The sequence below is a fragment of the Peromyscus maniculatus genome, chromosome 2 (genome assembly GCF_049852395.1).
Source record: "Peromyscus maniculatus bairdii isolate BWxNUB_F1_BW_parent chromosome 2, HU_Pman_BW_mat_3.1, whole genome shotgun sequence".
In the NCBI taxonomy this organism is placed as follows: domain Eukaryota; kingdom Metazoa; phylum Chordata; class Mammalia; order Rodentia; family Cricetidae; genus Peromyscus; species Peromyscus maniculatus.
Window position 1 is genome coordinate 155,247,801 of NC_134853.1, and position 20,143 is coordinate 155,267,943.

General features: G+C 51.3%; 1 protein-coding gene across 1 annotated transcript; it reads left to right on the plus strand.

Moving 5' to 3' along the window:
* Positions 1–4,463: 4,463 nt before the first annotated feature.
* On the plus strand, positions 4,464–17,698 carry Lactbl1 (lactamase beta like 1). Its single transcript, XM_076565438.1, has 7 exons — positions 4,464–4,533; positions 7,244–7,379; positions 8,731–8,840; positions 11,297–11,454; positions 12,515–12,753; positions 15,795–15,900; positions 16,656–17,698. Exons 1-7 carry the CDS (start codon positions 4,522–4,524, stop codon positions 17,638–17,640), a joined length of 1,746 nt encoding a protein of 581 aa, XP_076421553.1. The 5' UTR covers positions 4,464–4,521; the 3' UTR covers positions 17,641–17,698.
* The last annotated feature ends 2,445 nt before the right edge of the window (positions 17,699–20,143 follow it).

Here is a 20,143-nt window from a genome sequence, read left to right on the forward strand (position 1 = left end):
CCCTGTGTGTGAGTCTGGTTTTGTTGTTGCTGCTGCTCTCACAAAATGCCCGAAGCCTGGGAACTTATAAAGAAAAGAGCTTCATTTATTTCACAGTACTGGAAATATCCAAGAACGTGATGCTAACAGTAGCTTTTTGTGAGGACTTCAAAGAAGATAGCAACTCATTGTGTGTGTGTGTGTGTGAGAGAGAGAGAGAGAGAGAGAGAGAGAGAGAGAGAGAGACAGACAGACAGACAGACAGACAGAGATACATAGAGACATCACTTGGTGAGAAAGGAAGTAAAAGAGAGCCAGGAAAGCCAAAGCTGCTTTATAACAACTTCTCCTGCATTAGGGATGGAGCTCAGTGGTAGAGCACTTGCCTAGGATATATGAGGTCTTGGGTTCAATCCCCAGTATTTCCAAAAAGAAGACAACAAAACAACACTCTCTTTGGCTCATCAAGTTAAGGCACTTCCCACCAGGTTACCCTGACAACCTGAGTTCAATTTCTAGAACTCACATGGTTCAGGGAGAGAACTGACCCCTGCAAATTGTCCTCTGACCTCCACACTTGTCGTGAACATACACATGAACACATACACAAAATAATAAATAAATAAAATAAACAGCAAACACCTTCTCTCCTTCTCTTGAGGTAACCAGCCCAGCACTAGACTGTTGATGTGGTAAAAAAAAAAAACCCACCATGATTAAAAGCAACCTGGGAAGGAAAGGGTTTATTTGGCTTACAGTCCATCATCAGGGGAAACCAAGGCAGGAATCTGCTCAAGATCTGAAGCAGAGACCATGGAGGAACCCTGCCTACTGGCTCAGTCAGCCACCTTTCTTTGTATTTTATTCTTTTGAGACAGAGTCTCACTATATAGACCCAACTGGCCTGGAACTCACTCTGTAGACCAGGCTGGCTTTGAACTCACAGAGATCCACCTGCCTCTGCCTCCTGAGTGCTGGGATTAAAGGCGTGCACCACTATATCTAGCCCTCAACTACCTTTCTTATAAAGCTCGGGCCCACTTCCCAGAGATGCTGCTGCCCACAGTGAACCTGGCCCTTGTACATCAGTTAGCAAACAAGAAAGCGCCCATGGACCAACCTGGTAGAGCCAATTCTTCAGCTGAGGGTTCCTCTTCCCAGGTGTTGTGTTGATGACTAAGATCAGCCGCCACACCCCTCTTGCAGAGGACCTGGGCCCAGTTCCCGGCACCCACATCAGGAGGCTCACAACTGCCTGCAGCTCCAGCTCCAGGGGGTCCAACACCCTTCTCTGGTCTCCCTGGGTACCTGCATACATGTGGGATGCACACACACACACACACACACAGGCACACACATATACATTTAAAAAGGAATCTTAAAACGTTTTGCTTTAGTTATTTATGTGTGTGCATGCATCCTGAGGCTCCAACTCCAATTGTCAGGCTGGGCAGCACATACCTGCCCCCACCGAATGTCTTGCTGGCCCTGAATTGTACTTTTGAACTTTGTGTTCGGTGCCTCCTTGGACATGTTTCTCAGCTCTTTTTTGTCATCAGATCGCCGTGGCGGGGGCAGATGCTGCACTTTTCCTCCAGTACCTGGTTCGAGTGAATGTAGTAACATACAGCTGTGACTGCTCTGAGTGACAGACAGGGCCTTCCATGCGACTTCCCACATGTGTTTGTGGCTAGGAATCTCAGCTAGAAAACTCATTTCAGTTCATCACACCTCTTTACATTCTATCTTCTTCTCCTTTTTTAAATATGTATGAGTATTTTGCCTGCATATGTATACATGCACCACCTCTGTGTCTGGTACCTCTTTAGGCCAGAAGCTGGCATTGGATCCCCAGGAACTGGAGTTACAGACAGTTGTGAGCCGTCATGTGGGTGCTGGGAATTGGATCCATGCCCTCTGGAAGAACAGCCAAGGCTCTAAACCACTGTGCAATCTCTCCAGCCCATGTTTTGAATGTTATCTCCCCGCTGAGAAGAGGCCCACAAAAGAGTGATAATTACAGTGACTTCCTCAGGCACTCCTGGTATGCAGCGGCCCGCCAGCTCTACCTGTGACTTTTGTCTTACTCAGCTTCTGCTCCCACACCACTAGGGCAGTGTCTTTATCACCCATGCACGGCTCGAGGTCCAAGAAAAGACGGTATCTGATCAAAGTCACACCATTACTAAAGAGCACCGCGGGGGTTTGAACTCTGTGGTCTGGCCCGGGGGTCCTGCAATGGGTGGAGCCTAAACTGTGCAGTCCAAGGAACTTACATTTCCCCCAAAATCAAGAGACAGCGGTGTGGGGGTGGTGGTGGTGGTGGTGGTGGAGGGGGTGGAGAGATGGCTCTGTGGTGCACTTGCTTTTGCAGAGGACCTGAGTTTGGCTCCCAGAACCCATGTCAGACAGCCAACAGCTACCTGTAACTCCATCTTCCGGGGATATGACACCCTCTTCTGAACTCCACAGGGCACTACACTTATGTGCACAAAGCTATATACACCGATACACACAAATACATAATTAAAAAGAAAATACTTTAGAGGGAGAGACAGCCAGGATGATATATCTCATGCAGAAAGAGGATAGATAATTCCTCCCTTCCTGGCTGGTGTGTGTGTGTGTGTGTGTGTGTGTGTGTGTGTGTGTGTGTGTGTGTGTGTGTGTGTGATCCTCCTTGTTTCTTGGGTACAGAACTTGAAGAGCGATTCTCTAGTAAAATACAGGAGCAAGCTGGGACCGAGATCTTACCCATGTACATCTGCTGCCACCTCGTGGTGACATTTCTGTATGACATGGTGTGGATTCTCTTCTGGCTGAACTGGGAATAACCCTGGCTTGCAGGTGAGAAATAGCTGCTTCCAGAGCTGGGCCAAGTGGAGTATCCAGGAGGAGCCCCGCAGAAGACTGGTGGGTGTTCCGAAGGGGAGGCTCGCTGCAGAGAGCTGACTCAGATCATCAGGCCTAGCTTTGACATGCTATGCTCGCCCTGGAGGACCTCATGGTCGGTCAGATTCCCGGGGGGCTCCGGTGCTCCAACCTTAGCCCTGGCCCTTCCTGGGAACTTCACTTCTCTGGACGTCAGCTTCTGTGGACGGAATAGCTTCTGCTTTGTGCAACTGCAGTGCAGGTCAAAGACACAGGGCCTGTAAGATGGCTGGGCAGGTAAGGGTGGCTGCCATCAAGCCTGACGACCCGAATTCAATCCCTGGGACCCACACAGTGGAAAGAGAAAACCAGCTCTGGCAAGCTGTCCTCTGACATTCCAGAAAGTCCACTAAGAAAAATCTAAAACCAGCCTTAGGATCAGGTCCGGGGTTTGATACCAAAGCCAGCTCATGAGAGCCAGCCTTGGCAGAGCCCTTCCTGGGCGCCAGGTCCCAGGCTTCTTGCTTTACAACACCCTGCTGCTTAATTAGGTGAGGTTATTATTGTCCTCATTTACAAAGAAACCAAGAGAGTGCCACTCCCAGGTCACAGTGGTGCTCCTGAACATTTCATAGTGAGGCCTCACCCTATGCTCCTCAGACAGGTGAACCTACTCAAAAGGGTCTTAGAGGCCTGTCGGTCAGATCCTGGTGGCTGTCCTTTGTCACCTCTTTTCTACCCTGGGCCCACAGAGATTCCTGGAGGGAGAGTTCCCACCCCCACCCCCTCATCTATAGCTTCTGAGGTCACATGGAGTATCCAACACTACTCTGGCACATCTGCCCAGCTTCCCTGCTGCTGGGGCTTCTGGGAGCTAATCCTGTAGGCAGAGGGTGGAGGGGGGCACAGGGAGGGGGCGGGGATTAGCACTGGGGAATTGAGGGCCACATCTGTCGCCTCTGGGCATTTGGTAAAGCCCATGCTGAGAACCCAGAAGGACTCTCCTGTCTCTTGGAACAGGGGGAACCCTGTGAAAGGCCTGCATTGTGGGGCCTATTGGATCCTTCTGGCAGTGGGTAAGATGTGAGAGTCTGTGGCAGGTCGTTGTGGGGCAGGCTGGGAAGGAGACCTGGGATTAAATGCTTGGGTCTGTTGGTAGATTGGGAGTAGGTATGGTGCCCATCGGTCTAGGTTTGTCTGAGACAGGAGGGTTCTGGGAATCTGGGTCTTCCAGTGCAAAAACCAGGACAGGTCTGGACAACTGGGCGCTGTGATGGGACTTCTGAGCTTGGGAATGGCCCCCTTCCCCCAACATTTAAATCTTACTCCTTTTTCTAGTTATTCTCTGTCCCCCTTTCTCCCAGGACCTCCCCCCTTTTTATGTGTATGAGTGTTTTGCCTACATGTGTGTTTTTATCATGTGTATAGCTGGTACCCATGGAGGGGGTCAGATGCCCTGGAATTGGGGTTACAGACAATTGTGAGTTTGGGTGCAGGGATTTGAACCCAGATCCTCTGGAGTAATAGCCAGTGATCTTAACCCCTGAGCCATCTCTCCAGGTCCTGTCTCCCCACCGCTCCCACCTCTTTTTGCATTTACCTGCCCACAGGGTCTCCTGGGCTGCCGGCCTGAATCCTCAAGGAGCTGGGATCTTCCATGCCTTGGGGAGGATGAAGACTCGGGTGAGGCTCAAACCGGAAATCATACATCACACATCATCTCTGTCAGCATCCCGGTTCCTCCCCAGCCACCTGCTCCGTGACTCCACCCTCCTTCCCACCCTGGCTGGTTCACCTGCACCCGGCACCAGAGCCTCTGCCCTTGCCTGTTTCTCTGTGGAACGGGCACAGCAGCTATCATCATTGATAGCTATCATCATGATAGCTGCTGTGCTAACACTTGTTGTTACAAGACCGTTCACTGGTCCAGGCTTCCTGCGCAGCTTTCTGGGGGCTTCTATCATCTGAGCTCTCGGGGGGGGGGGGGGGCAGTTGCCAGGCTCCGAGAGGCAAGGTTGTCTGTCCAAAGCTGGAGGGTGAGCTTGTGGGGTCCCACACAGGAGCAGGGGTGTCCTAGCTTCATTCTGTTCATCATAGAGGCTTTTTTACCTGTTTTGGAAGAGCGGCATGGTGGTAGGATGCTATGAATAGAGCCGAAGTCGGGTTCTGTTTGCTGCCCTTTCCGGGGTGTTATAGGAGTGTTGCTGCAGTCTGTCACCCTTTGGAGTCTGTCCTGTTTCACTTAGCACCATGCATTTGAGATTCATTGACGTTACTGTATAAATCAATCCTCTATTCTTTACATGACTATATAACATTCCATTGCATGGATGCATGGACCATAATTTGTTTTCTCATTTATCGTCGAAGGACATCTGGGTTGATTCAGGCCTTTGAAAACTTGTAAGTAGAAAGCGAGATGACTCAGTCAGGAAAGTGCTTGATGTACAAGCAAGGACCCGAGTTCAACCCCCAGTACTACGTAAAAAAAGCCGGGGTGCAGTGGTGTGCACCTTCAATCCTGGTGTTGAGGGGGCACACACAGGTAGATCTTGGAGTTCTCTTGCCAGCTAGCCTTGCCTAGTCACTGGGCCTCATGTCCCAGGGAGAGACCCTGCCTCAAAAAACAAGGTGGAGAGCAATAAAAGAAGGTACCTGGTTTTGGCTTCTGACCTCTACATGTACACGGCATACACATGCCCCCCCCACACACAGAGAGAGAGAAAGAGAGAGAGAGAGAGAGAGAGAGAGAGAGAGAGAGAGAGAGAGAGAGAGAGAGATTCAATAAAGAATGGTTCTATATGGACCTCAAGTTCTAGAGGTAAAAAAAAAAAAATTCTGAAGCCCAGTGGGATTTCCAGCTATAAAAACAAAGATTTGGCTGGGGCAGTGGTGATGCATACCTTTAATTCCAGGCAGGTGTATATCTAAGTTTGAGGCCAACCTGGTCTACAGAGCAAGTTTCAGGACAGCCAGCATCACACAGAGAAACCTTGAAAAACAATCAAATGAAAAAAGATTCAACAGAGAATTCCATCCTCTCCTTCACACTGAAGAGCGAGCCCCCCCCCCGTCCCCGCCCGCCCCCCAAGTGCTGTCTAGGGTCTCAATGGACGGAGGCAGCAGGGCTAAATTTTGGCTTGTCTTTTAACCTGCAGAACAGAGTTAAACGCTTTAACTCCAAAGCATTTTCTGAGAGGCAGGAAAATAACAGTAACCGCTTGTGTTGAGGTACAAGGGTTAATTACAGGGATGCCGATAAAACTCCTAGGACAGGACCGGCTTGTGTATATGGTGGCTGTTACCGCTGTGTGAGAATGACCGAGTCAGAAAGCTAAGTGTCCTAGATGCTCTGCACCCACAAGAATCCCAGGCAGCAGGCACGACATGGGTAGCAGCTCCATGAGGGTGGAGATCCCTGAAGCTGACTCCCTGCCTCACCCCAGGAACCTGGCACAGTGCCTCGTGCCTGGTGGCCGCTCAGGAAAAAGGTCTTGCTAGGACACAGACAAGGAAGAGACCCTGTTAGATATAAGCCACCTTGTCAGATTCAAGGGTTGAGAACTGGGCAGAATGGATTGACTACTGTTATATAATTTCCTGGGGAGACTCAAACAAACATCTCTTCACCCCAGAAAAAGCACCAATGACAGACCAAAGAAATGGTCCCACCCAAGCGTAGTTCAGTGAACTAGTGAGCTTGTGGGGTCCCACACAGGAGCAGGGGTGTCCTAGCTTCATTCTGTTCATCATAGAGGCTTTTCTACCTGTTTTGGGTAGAGTGGCATGGTGATAGGATGCTATGAATAGTCTTCTAGAACCATCCACCACACTGAACAGTACCCACGTGCTGGGGGCTTCAGGCATGCCTGCTGGGTGTTCTATCCTAGGTTCAAGATCAGGAACCTGGAGGTGCGGTAGAGGCCGGTACCCTGGAAGTGGGGTGTGGCAAGGTCTGCACTGTGCACACCCCCGGCATGTACTGAGTAACCAGCACACCAAAGGCTGCAGACCAGAAAGTGGACAGGTGCCCCTGGTGTGGAGGGCTCTCCCATCAGGGAGGCCAGCTGACCGTGGGAGGGGTGGGGAGGTATGGCACTGTTCTACACTAAGGAACTTCGATTTGCTCTCCCTTATGGGTGTAGCCTTGGGAGGGACACAGGCAAGAAGAGTTGGGGAAGACTTCCTGGAGGAGGTGGCATTTCACTGGGACTCAGGATATCTTGATAAGCACATATGAGGTGAAGTGAGGTGGGGTGAGGGCATCTGGCCGGATCAGGCATGGAGAGCTGAGGAGGCACTTACCCTGAGGAGGCTTCACAGCATTACAATGAGGGTACCATCTTGTTCCTGCTGACCCTGGAGTCCATGACCTGTATCTTTGCTTCTTCAGGCCTGCTACCAGCCCCGTCTCCTCAAAGGGAAAAAGAAATGTTTTTTGCAGGCCCTCAGCGCCTTCCTCTTCCTGTTCTCAGTGGCCATGACTGGCTGCTTCCTATGGCAGTACCACCTCCCCAAGCTGCAGATCGGTGAGTGAAGAAGCCATGGCTCCCACCCCGAGGGCACGGGTCCTCACTGGGCCTGCAGCAGCCAAGGACGCGAGGGTGAAGGAGGACAGTTGTGATTTCGACTCAGGAGCAGAGACCTCCTCACTCCACATCACACTGTCCATCTCTGGCCGGGTCACAAGAGCTCCCTGGGCTTGCTCAAGCTCTTATAAACAAAGTGAGAATCCTGTTCAGGGTTTCACAAGTCATCCAGCCTGGGGGTCAACTCGGGGTTCCTGAGAAGCTCAACAGAGGCTGGAGAGATGGCTCAGCCGGTAGAGGCGCTTGCCAAATAAGCCTGATGGCTTGAGTTCAATCCCCAGAACCCATGTGAAGGCTGAAGGAGAGAACCTGACTCCACAGACTTGTTCTCTGACCTCCACACTCATGCTGTGGCAACCCCCAAGTCCCACCCAAATGTGGGCACATTCAGGCCCTACCCAGACTTGCTAACGTCATCACACATTTTGATGTGTCATCTGTCTGGCTACTGCTGCCAGACCCACCCAGGTCCCAAGCTGACAGAGGCTCTATCCAAGACTTTACTCCAATGGCCAAACCCCCACCATCTACTTATTTATCTGTGTAAGGAATAAACCACCCCAGCCATGTAGCTTAGTGTCTGCCGAACACTTGCCTACAGTGTGCAAGGCCCTGGGGTCTATCCTCAGCACTGCAAGGGAATAAACAAACACACCAAACTCACCAGCTGATTACTTCTCACGTTCTGGGGCCTGACTGGCAGTTCTGCTGCTGGTCTAACCTGCTCTCTTCAATGCAAGTCACTTGGGATCGGAGCCTCCCTCAGGTCTTGTGCTCTCAGGGCTAATTTCCCAGATTTGTCCATGTGATGACGGCCACTCCCTGGACAAGGACAGATGAGACTCACTCCATGACCAACGCCTGCATTCAGTTCTGGGAACAGAATAAGCTGTCCCTGCTGCTTCAGGCATGAAGCCCCAGTGGGGTTTCAAGTCCAAGTCACCCAAACATTCAAAACTAGCTTGAGGTATAGATGGATGGACGGATGGATAGATGGACGGACAGATGGATGGATGGATAGATGGATGGGCAAAGTTGAGCCTGTCAGGAGGAAGGGAGGGTAGGGACCAGTAGCTGAGACCTGAAGGGACTCAATCCTAAAGGTGATGCTATGCCTTGGCCCTTGGTCCCTTGGCTGGCCCGTGACTGAACATTTTCTGGGAAGCCTCCTGCTGGTGGGAGGGCCTCCAAGGCACAGCTCTGGCCTTTGCTGCAGCCTTCCTGTCCTCTGCGATGTCCCTTTGCCCTTGACCTGACGTCTTCTGTACTCACCTCCTGACACGCCCTCTAGGTTCCTTGAAGCCAGCGGTGACCCCAGCCCCAGTGAAGATGTGTCCCCGCCACCCTGAACTTGTGCCTCTGGTTCACCCCCTCCCAGTGTTGAAGGAGGCCTTGGAGAAGGTTAGTGACAGATAGCCCAGGAAGTTGCTGGGAATGTGGTAAAGCTTGGCAGAGGAGGGATTTCCCTCTGTGCTGTGGCATTCATTCATTCATTCTTTCACTTATTCATTCACTCAACATGCTTTTTTGTTTGTTTGGTTTTCTACATGTTTTCACTGCATAATAGCCCTGACTAGCCTGGAACTTGCTTTGTGGACCGAGCTGGCTTTGAACTCACAGGTATCAACCTGTCTCTGCCTCCTAAGTGCTTGGATTAAAGGTGTGAGCTACTACACCCAGCTTTCAACATGAATTTCTTGAGTGCCTGTTCTGTGCCTAGAATGTTAGTGTTTGGAAGGCAGAGGCAGGAGGATCATTACAAGTTTGAGGCTAGCCTGGGCTATATCGTGAGTTCTAAGAGGGGATGGGGAGGGACGGACTCCTAGTTAGTCTGTAGGTGAAGGAAGCAGTTAAGATAACGCCTATTTCTGATTCAGGGGCAAGAGTGAAGATTAGGAGCCTGGGGTGGTGGCCCACACCTTTAGTCCCAGCACTCAGAAGGTAGAGGAAGGAGTTCCAGGACAGCCAAGGCTACACAGAAAAATCTTGTCTTGGAGGTGGGGGCGGGGAAGACTGAAGATTAGTGTCTCAGTTAGGGTTCCTACTGCTGTGAAGAGACACCATGACCACAGTAACTCTTCCAAAGGAGAACATTCAACTGGGCGGCTTACGGTTTTAGAGGTTTAGTCGATTACCATCATGGCAGGATGTGGCAGCATGCAGGCAGACATGGTGAATGGAGAAGGAGCTGTATCTTGATCCCACAGGCAACAGGAAGTGGTCTGGGGCACTGGGTGTGGCTTGAGCACATGAGACCTCAAAGCCCACCCCCATGGTGACACACTTCCTCCAACAAGGCCATACCTATTGCAACAAAGCCACACCTCTTAATAGTGCCACTCCCCATGAGCCTATGGGGGCCAGTTACATTCAAACTACCACAATTAGGAAAGGTTTGGGGACTGTGGGGCTGAGGTGTAAGGTCTTGGGGGCTGGCAGGGCCCTGCATGGTCCAGGCTGAGATGTGGGCAGGGGATCCCCGATGATGTATAGAATCTTGAAGGATGTGGGCGTGCACGCCCAACAGTGGGGCCAACATGTGAAAAGACCCAGGGGCAGTGCAGTGAGCACAGGGCACACAGAGAAATGGGGAAAGAGGAAACGGGAAAGAGTGACAGAGTCCATGTCACAGAGGCCACTGTAATATGGTCAAGCACACACACACACACACACACACACACACACCAGGGCACAACTCGCACCACTTCAGGATGGCTCTCCTTGGTGCTAGTCAGATGTGGTGTGGGCCACTCACCTTAGGAGAAGAGAGACAAAGGGGGTCAGGGTCAAAAACATCTGGGCAGCTGTGCACTCTCTGAGGAGCAGCAGAAGGAGAAGAGTGGCAAGTTCGCGGAAGTTTTATACCCTAAGATAAATGACAACATCTTTTCTAGTGTTGCCAAAGCCATACTGTTTCCATTCCTGGACTGAGTTGCTGTTCTTAGTCCCTTAGAGGAGAAGGGAAGGCAGTCCATCCCCGGGCAAAGGGTCTTGGGAGACACTTTGAGACAAACATGCTTGAGTCCAAAATGGTGGAGGAGATAACCCCACTTCCACAACCAGCTTCTCAGTGAGCTCAAATAACACATGACAATTTACCAAAATAATGTGCGACCCAGGGTCACAGGACTCAATGACCCACTGAGCACTGCGGTTATCAGCCATGGGCTGCGTGCCCCCTTTGTATGCATGTCTAGGGAATCCTTGACTACACCGGTGAGTCTGAGCCCCGAAAGACCGACTTAGGGAGATGCACAGGGCAGGTAAAGCCGAGGGGCAGGGTGTCTGGTAGCTGATTAAGTAGAGGGGTTTGGGAGATGGCTCAGTGGTTTGTGCAAAAGTGAGGACCGGAGTTCAGATTCTCTGCACAGGTGTAAATGCTGGGTACGTGTGGCCTGCTTGTAATCCCAGTGCTCGGGTGGAGAGAAAATTCCCTTAGACCAAGATGGCTAGCTGGACTAGCCGAACTGGTGAGTTTGAGTTCAAGTGAGAGACCCTGGTCCAAAATATAAAGATGAAGAGTGATTTAGACACCCAATGTCGGTTTCCAGCTTCTAGATCACTTGCACACGTGTGCACCCCTCCCATGTGAACAGAAACACACACACACACACACACACACACACACACACACACACACACACACATCATACACACGCTAAACAAACAGTCCTTTGGGGACCTCTATCTAAAACAGGTGGGAGAGGCTGCTGAATCAGGCCCTCACAGGGGCGTGGTGCTGGGGTCGCAAGGTCTGGAGCCTCCTAGGATACTGTGGGGCGGGGAGACAGCTGTGGGGACAGGTGGGTGTGCTGAGGCAGGGGCCTCATTCTGAGCTCCTATTCTTTTTCCACAAGGTGGATGGAATTCTGCGCAAGGCAATGCTGGCCCCAGGCCTGGCTGCCATGTCCGCTCTTGTCATCCACAACGACACCGTGCTCTGGACTGGGAACTTCGGAAAGAAGAACGGCTCAGATCCAAATTCTGGAACCCCTAATGAGTATACTATGTACCGGTTAGTGGGGTGACCTCCAGGAGGCAGGGACATTCAAGAGGATCGTGGCTGGGGTCCCAGCTGCCAGGGCCTATGGCTCGGTCCTGATAACTCTGTAGGAGACAGAGGTCCAGAGAGAACCAGGAAGTATGAACGCCCAGTGTCACACCACAGGGGCCACAGGCCAAATGAGAAAAGGATCCATCTCCTCACCTCTCAGTGTGCCACCCAGGAGTGACAACCAGCCCCATGGCCCAGTTGGGAGCAGCTGGGGACACTTGTCTGCACTCCCAGAGCCTCTCATCTCAGGTGCTGTCTGTAGAGTCCTCAGAGCTGCGACACTGGACACATTGGATCCCGGGGATGCTGTGGGGACTTCAGGGTCTGATGGAGTTTAGCCTCACGCTGCACCTTTGTGGTGCTAGACACAACACCCAGAGTTCTATTTATTTATTTATTTTTCCGAGACAGGGTTTCTCTGTGTAGTTTTTGTGCCTGTACTGGATCTCGCTCTGTAGACCAGGCTAGCCTCGAACTCACAGAGATCCACCTGGCTCTGCCTCCCGAGTGCTGGGATTAAAGGCATGTGCCACTGCTGCCCGGCTCAGGGTTCTATTTGTCTTGCTTACTGCATATTCATCACCTGTCTGCCGTGCTGAGTGCTCTGTGAGTGCACGCGTGTGTGCACACACACACTCACACGTATACCTGTATGCATGTGCTCACGTATCTCCTACTGCATTATACCCTATGAAACCAACAGCCAAACTCTCAGGAAGGCCTAGTAACCTACCCAAGGCCACACAGTCAATGAGAGATAGGACTCACTAAATCCAGGTCTGCCCCAGTACAAAAGGGGCTTGGTAAAAGGCCGAGCATGGGGCAGGAGCAGAACTGCTCCTCCTATCCCAGCTTCTGGTACATTCTAAACATCCACGGCTCTCTACAGAGCCTGGGGATTCAGCTGGAGATGCAGACTAGGCTGGACTCTTGACTATGAAGAGCTGGAGGCTGGGCACAGGGTGGGGAGTGAGCCGTGAGGTTGACAGGTTGCCCTCTGTTCTCCTACCCCCCACCCCAGGATTGCCAGCATCTCCAAGCTCTTTCCCGTGCTTATGCTGTACCGCCTGTGGGAGGAGGGCATCGTGGCCTCCCTGGACGACCCTCTGGAGCGCTATGCCAGCACCTTCTCCATCAACAACCCGCTGGGCAAGGCCCAAGACCCCGAACCACAGGGCCCAATGGGGGAATTTGAAGAGATGGGCTCCCTCCCGAGGCCTTCTTCTGTCACTCTGCGGAGGATGGCCAGTCAGCTGTCAGGTGAGCCTCGGAATTGCCCAGCTGAGCCAATCTGCATCAGGGCTTGGGAATAGGCATGGGACACAAATTCCCATCCATTAGGACTCTGCTCGGTTACCGAATGGCCATACTTCCAACCCACAGGCCGTGGTGGCCATGGTGGAAAGAACTGAGGGAAGCCTGGGGTGCTTTTAAAAATGTGTGTATGTGTGTGCATGAGTATACGCCACATGTGTGGGGGTGTCCACAGATGCTGTAGATGTGCGGGTGTCCACAGGGGTGTGCATCAGATCCGCCCCTGCTGGAGCCACAGGTGAGTTCTGAGAACCGAACTTGAGTCTTTGGGAAGAGCAGCTTTGGCTGCCAGCCCTCCAGCACTGGGACTCATTTTATTTGAGACAGGGTCTCTTGTAGCCCAGGCTGGCTCCAAACTCACTGTGTCGCTCAGGAGGACCCTGAACTTTTTAGTCTTTCTTCCTTTACCTCCCGAGTGCTAAGATTACAGGCATGTGCCACTACATCCATCTGTACGTTGTTGGGGGGAACACAGGGCTTCACACATGCTAAGTAAGCACTGTACCAGCCATGCTCCGTGCCTGGCCGGAACCTGGGAATACAGATCAGGCAGAGAAACGGAGTCAGGATCTGTGTATCATGCCAAGGGCAAGGCAACAAGTAAGACCGGTAGGGAGCTCTACAGTGAAGACCCAGACTCCCTGAACACACATATAAAGAACATGTGGAAAGCCACAGCCCACAGCGGACACAGGTGAAGGACAGGGAATGACCTGACATGGCACAGCACAGAGAAGGCTCTGTGAATATTGAAAGATGCCAACCCTTGTTCATCAAAACACACATGCACATGAAAACTACATTGAGACACACTGTTCCTGTCAGATTGGCAAAGACCAAACAGTGGGTGCCCTGATTTGGGGGGGGGGGGAACTATGGAGACAATGTCCTCATCTACTCCAGTGGAGGGAATTTAAATTGATTTAAATTTAACACCTCTGTCCTGGCTAGTTTTATGCCAACTTGACATAAGCTAAAGTCATCTGAGAGAAGAGAACCTCAGTTAAGAAAATGCCTCCATAAGATCTGGTGGTAGACAAGCCTGTAGGGCATTTTCTCAATTAGTGACTGATATGGGAGGGCCTAGTCCATTGTGAGTAGCACCACCCCTGGGTGTAGCTAGAGTTTTCCTGCCTTGCCCACAGTCAGGACAAATCTCTATTACCCGCCAGTCCCACAGCCGCTCAGACCTGACCAAGTAAACACAGAGACTTATATTGCTTACAATATAAGCAATATTATTACAATATTTATTATTATTATTATTTATTATTATTACAATAATTTATTTATTATTATTATAACAATTATTATTACAATAATTATTATTACAATATAAGCAATGTATGGCCGTGGCAGGCTTCTTGCTAACTGTTCTTATATCTTAAATTAATCCATTACCATAAATCTATACCTTGCCACATGGCTCGTGGCTTACTGGCATCTTCACATGCTTCTTGTCATAGCGGCAGCTGGCAGTGTCTCTCTCTGTCTTCCTGTTCCCTCCTTTATCCTGTTAGTCCCTCCTATACTTCCTGCCTGGCCACTGGCCAATCAGTGTTTTATTTATTGACCAATCAGAGCATTTGACATACAGACCATCCCACAGCACCTGGGCTACTTGTCCTGGGTTCTATAAGAAAGCAGGCTGAGCAAGCCAGTAAGCAGCACCGCTCCATGGCCTCTGCATCAGCTCCTGCCTCCAGGTTCCTGCCCTGTTTGAGTTCCTGCCTCAGCTTCCCTCGATGAATTGTGATGTATAAGCCAAATAAACCTTTTCCTCCCCAAGTTGATTTGGTTATGGTGTTTCATCGTAGCAAGAGAACCCCTAAGACACCCCCCCCAATAAACAAACAAATGGATAAAACCTGTACGAAGGAAAATCAAATATTTACTGCAATCGTTTTCTTGTCTTTTTGAGATAGGGTCTCAAATAATCCAGGCTTTCCTCACACTACATGTAGCTGAAGACGACCTTGAACTAGTGATCCTCCTGCCTCCCACTCCTGAATGCTGCCACCACACCTAGGCTAGAAGTCAGCAGTACAGTGTGCACTTGGCGTGTGAAAAGCTCTGGGCTGAGCCCCAGCAACAAAGAAAAAAAAAAGTATATATTCCCTTTGAGAAATTTCACTCCTAGAAAATTCTACTGCAGATGTGGTCACTCTGGGTAGCATAGAGTGTGTTCACAGTTTTTCACCATATAGTGTTTATAGTAACAAGAGGAGCTGGTGTGGGGGTACATACCTGTAGCCCAGCACTTCCAAGATGGAAGCAGGAGGATCAGGAGTTCAAGGTCACATCGGGCTACATAGTGAGTTCAAAGCTAGCCTGGGCTCTTATGAGACCCTCTCAAAACACCAAAACAAGAAGAAATAACCTACATGTTCATCACTAGGGGAAAGGCTATGCAATGAAATACCATACAGCTCTAAGCCAGTGGTTCTCAACCCTCCTAATGCTGCGACCCTTTAACACAGCTCCTCATGTTGTGGTGACCCCCAACCATAAAATTATTTTCGTTGCTACTTCATGACTGTAATTCTGCTACTGAGTGGTGTCTCAGTTCCTAAGGCCATCGGAAATATGTTTTCTGATGGTTTCGACCCAGAGGTTGAGAACTACTGCTCTAAATGAGGTTCCTTGTTTACTGATACAAAATAAGTAGGAGAAAAGTACATCTATTGTATGCTGCTACAGAAATAAGCATAAAAAGCAGGCACCTTTACCGGATAAAGGCTGCCATCTTGCCAGCCTAAATATGAAATATTTCAGGATATATTAAATGCCTTTGGAAGGACTGGTCTCCGTGGCACCTGCCTGCAATCCTAGCGAGTAGAGAAGAAAGAGTTTGCTTCCAGGAAGGGGAAATCATGGCCGGCAGGGGGCGGGGAAGATGTGAGGAAAGGTGATTTGGTGGCGGTCTAGGGAAGGGACGTCCCCGGCAAAGCACAGCTCCTGCGGGTCTGACCACTGCTCTTCCCTAGGACTTCCCCGAAGGCTGCGGGGCACTTCGCTGTTGTGGAGAGGCAGCACCCAGGAGGCTCTGAGCCTGCTCAGGGATGATGTCCTGGTGGCTGACCCAGGAACCAGGTGAGGAGTGTGCCCTGAAGTCTAGCCACACTTGAGGAAGTGCTTCCCCCAGATGGTCAGTGTCAGCAGGGTTCTGGGAATCACTGAATAGAGTCCATTCTACAGCCAGAAAGACTGAGGCCAGAAGGGGCAGGCACAGCAAAGCGTGGAATATCTAGGCTCAGAACCCAGGTCTGCTCCAGTCTCCTGGTCCCTTATCAACTGTACTGTTTATTAAGCGTCTGCTCTGGGGATGGCATGGTTGTGCACATCTGTAATCCCAACACTCAGGAGGCTGAGGCAGGACGATAGAGAAATGGAGGCCAGCTTGGGCTACACAATGTGGTTGTCTAAAACAAACAAACAAACAAGACACAAAAAGCAATCAAGACAACCACTCTAACGAGAACCTGCTAAGTGCTGGGTATACCAGCCAACACCTGACCAAGGCCCCTTCCTACAGTGTGCACTGATGAGGGACACACAGTGAAGATTTCACCACGATGGATAATGGTGTGCAGATAAAGGGCTGACCACTGAACTAGAAGTGTAGCCTTGAGAGTTTGGCGAGGCAGGGGTGGGGTGGGGCGGAGGGAGTTGGGGGACAGACAACACACATCAGACAGAGGCGGCTGGTGCTCCTCTGCCACCCTGGGCCAGATTCCCTCTGCTTCTCCAAATAGTGGACTGTAGTTTTCTTTCCCTCCTGGTGCCACCACACTGTCCTGGCGATCACATCCAGGACACCATCCCGATGCCCCCTTCTCCCCCTCCAGATGCCACTACAGCACACTGGCCTTCTCGCTCCTGGCCCATGTGCTGGCTGCGCACACGGCACAGGGCGACTACGAACGCTGGGTAACTGAGCAGGTTCTGGAGCCGCTGGGGATGAGCGACACTGGCTTTGCACTGACCGGAGCTGTGCGCTCTCGCCTGGCTGCCGGCTTCTATGGCAGCGGCCGGTCCGCGCCACTCTATGATCTGGGCTGGTACCGGCCATCGGGCCAGATGTACTCGACGGCTGCAGACCTGGCCAGGCTGGCGGCCGCGCTACTGGGTGCAGGGCCCCGACGGCTGCTGCGGCCCGACAGCCTGGCCACACTGCTGTCACCGCTGCGCGCCTGTGCCCACGGCTACTTCGCTCGCGAAACGGGCACACCTTGGGAGTTCCACGAGCGGCGCGGATACCGAGTGGCGCGCAAGGACGGCGACCTGGATGGCTACGCCGCCAGCCTGGCACTCGTGCCACCGCTGCGCTTAGGGTTTGTGCTGTTGCTGGCTGGGCCGCGCCCACCCACGCAGGACCTGGTAGCCGACGCCCTGGACATGCTGCTGCCTGCTCTGGAGCGCGCGTTGCGCGATGCTAATCGCGCCCCCGCGCCCCCGCCCCGCGCGCGCCCGTTCTCTGGCTTCTTCACCTTCGCCAATCGCACCTTCTACGAGGTGCGGGCCGCGGGGCCGCGGGGCGAGCTGCGCTTGCGCCAGTTTGGGCCGCGCGTGGAAGCGCTCGTGCCTGCTGCCTTCCGATCGCTCGCCCTGCGCCACGTGCGCGGCCGCGTCTTCCAGCTGCACGTGGCGCGCGAGTTCCCATGCACGCTGCCGCTCGCAGATGCCTGGCTGTCTCTGGAGGCGCAGCACGGGCAGCTGGTGCGTTTCTACCCGTTGGATCGCCACGGGCTGGCGCCAGGCTTCGACGTGCCGGGACTCAACACTTACGGTGTGCTACGCTTGCAGCGCAGGCCGGTGTTCGGCTCCCAGTAAGCTGGGTATTCCCTCCCGCCCTCCCCCCCGCCCGCGCGTGAGCCCCCCACGCACATGCCCACCCATGACTTTGCACTGCCCAGGCATGCAACCCTCTTCATGTCTTCAGTCTGTCCTTACCGGCCTGCAGCTCTCCTCTGCATGATGTCTATCCAGCTCCAGCCTTGCCCTTCCTCCAGCTTCCCACCCGAGGTTGGCAGGGAGGCCTGCCAGAGAACACAATAGTTGGCAAAGTGGGGTCTTTCTTGGATAGCTGCCGGTTTCAAACTGCCCTTACTCATCTGGGAGGAAAAGTTATACAGGACTTTACAGTAAGCATTTGAACACTTAGGCATTGCCCCGCCACGGTGATATACAGGCTAGTCCTTGGGAGAATCAGGAGTTTGAGGCCAGCTTGGAATGCAGGAGACCCTGTTTCAAAAACAATGAAATACTGAAACTTTTTTTGTGTCTGTTGAAACAAATACAAAATATGATCGGTGTTGTCTTTTCGAAAGCACTCTTACTGGGCTGGGAGTGTAGCTCAGAAGGTAGAGAGCTAGTGCAAGGCTGCATGAACACGGTGTGGTGGTGGTACATCCCTGTACCTCCACTGTTGGGGAGGTGGAGGTAGGAGAGTCAGGAGGTCCAGGCCAGCCTGGGCCACATGAGACGCTGTTTAAAAGGACAACAGTTGTTTTGTTTGTAATTGAGTTACAATTTGCCTAACATTAAAGGCACCATTAGGTACAGTTTGTTTATATATTTATTTAGTGGGGCTGCGGATAGAACCCAGGGCATCACAAGCTAGATAAGTGCTCTACCGACTGAGCTACATTCCCAGCCTGAGTTTGGTCAATTTAGAGAAATATTTATACCCATCACCATAGTCAAGATCCATGAGATTTCCATCACCCCCAAACTACCCCCCTACTATTGCTCTGCAGTCAGTCCCCTCCCCCTCCCCCTCCCCTAGCCCCAGGCAACCAGGGATGGGCCTCCTGTTATTTAGGATTAGCTGGGCCTGCTCTTGAGTTTGGTGTGAATGGGTTCACACCGTGGAGGTTGTGTGTGCATCTCCTCAGGTACCGTGTGCTGTTTTTGAGGTCCAAGTCTTTACGTGCATCCATAGTTCATTGCTTTTTATTCCACGGTATGGCTGTGCCGCTTTATTTATCCTTGTGTCCGCTGATGGGCACTGGGTTGTTTCCAGATGGAGGCTGTTAGGAAAAGATGTTTGTGCAAGTTCTCCTCTGTGCAGGGCTTTCATTGCCCTGGGTAAGTTTCCAGATGCCAGGCACTTTTCCGAAAGCCTTGTACCACGTTCCATCCCCACGAGGAAGTGTGTGGTGGTTCTGTTGCCCACGTATGTGGCAACACTTGGCTCTGTCAGCCTTTTAATTTTAGCCACGCTGGTAGTTCTGAAGGCGGCATATCTCACTGTGGTTTTAACTAAATTCTATTTATTGAATTGTAAAAGATATATATGTATATAAGATAGCTATCTATATATACACACACTATCTCTCTAGATACAGTTCTCCCCACTCTGGATTGATTTTTCATTTTCCTTTTTTATATAAGTCAGTATTTATATGTGTATTTTGAGACACAATCTCCTGTAGTCAAGGCTGCCTTGGAACTCAGTATGTAGTCCAGGGTGACCTTGAACTTGTGATTCTCCTGCTTCCACCTTCTGAGTGCTAAGATTATAGACATGCGCCATCACACCTGTTTATGAAGTGCTGGGTACAAACCCTCAGGGTTCTGTGCATGCCAGGCAAACTGTTCTGTCTGGGCTACACTCCCAACCCCTGTTCTTTGTAAGTTTCAAAAACAATGTTCACATGTGTATATGGTAGTTTGGGTTATGTCCTCATGAACGTAGAGTCCCTGGGAGACCAGAAGAAGGTGTCATGGGCAGGCTGCTGTGAACTTGTGGGTGTGGGTGCTGAGAACTGAATTCAGGTCCTCTGCAACAGCAGTGTGAACTCCTTTTTAAAAAATGATTGACTTATTCTTATTTTACATGCATTAGTGTTTTGCTTGCATACATGTCTGTGTGAAGAAGGTACCAGATCCCCTGGAACTGGAGTTAAAGACAGTTGTGAGCTGCCATGTGGGTGCTGGGAATTGAACCAGGTGCCCTTAACATCTGAGCCATTTCTGCAGCTCTCACCCCAGGTATTAAAATTTTAAAGACAGGGTCTCACTACGTTGGGCAGACTCCCTTTGAATTTGAATTTGAAATCTTCCTGCCTTGGCCTCCCGAGTTGCTGAGATCACAGTCATGTGCCCCTTTTCTTAATGGTGTCTTGAAGAACAGAGTTTTAATTTTTTTTTTTTTTTTTAGACAGGGTTTCTCTGTGAACAGCCCTGGCTGTCTTGGAACTAACTTTGTAGACCAGACTGGCCTCAAACTCACAGAGGTCTGCCTGCCTCTTTGTCCCAAGAGCTGGGATTAAAGGTGTGCCCCACCGCACCTGGCGGGTTTTAACATTTTCATGAGATTTATGCCTGTTAA

What these genes read in the sequence shown, in the direction of transcription:
- Lactbl1 (XM_076565438.1), top strand. An exon ending in CCTCCCCAAGCTGCAGATCG is followed by an intron (nt 7,380 to 8,730) that starts GTGAGTGAAGAA and finishes CACGCCCTCTAG; the next exon opens with GTTCCTTGAAGCCAGCGGTG. An exon ending in GATGGCCAGTCAGCTGTCAG is followed by an intron (nt 12,754 to 15,794) that starts GTGAGCCTCGGA and finishes GCTCTTCCCTAG; the next exon opens with GACTTCCCCGAAGGCTGCGG.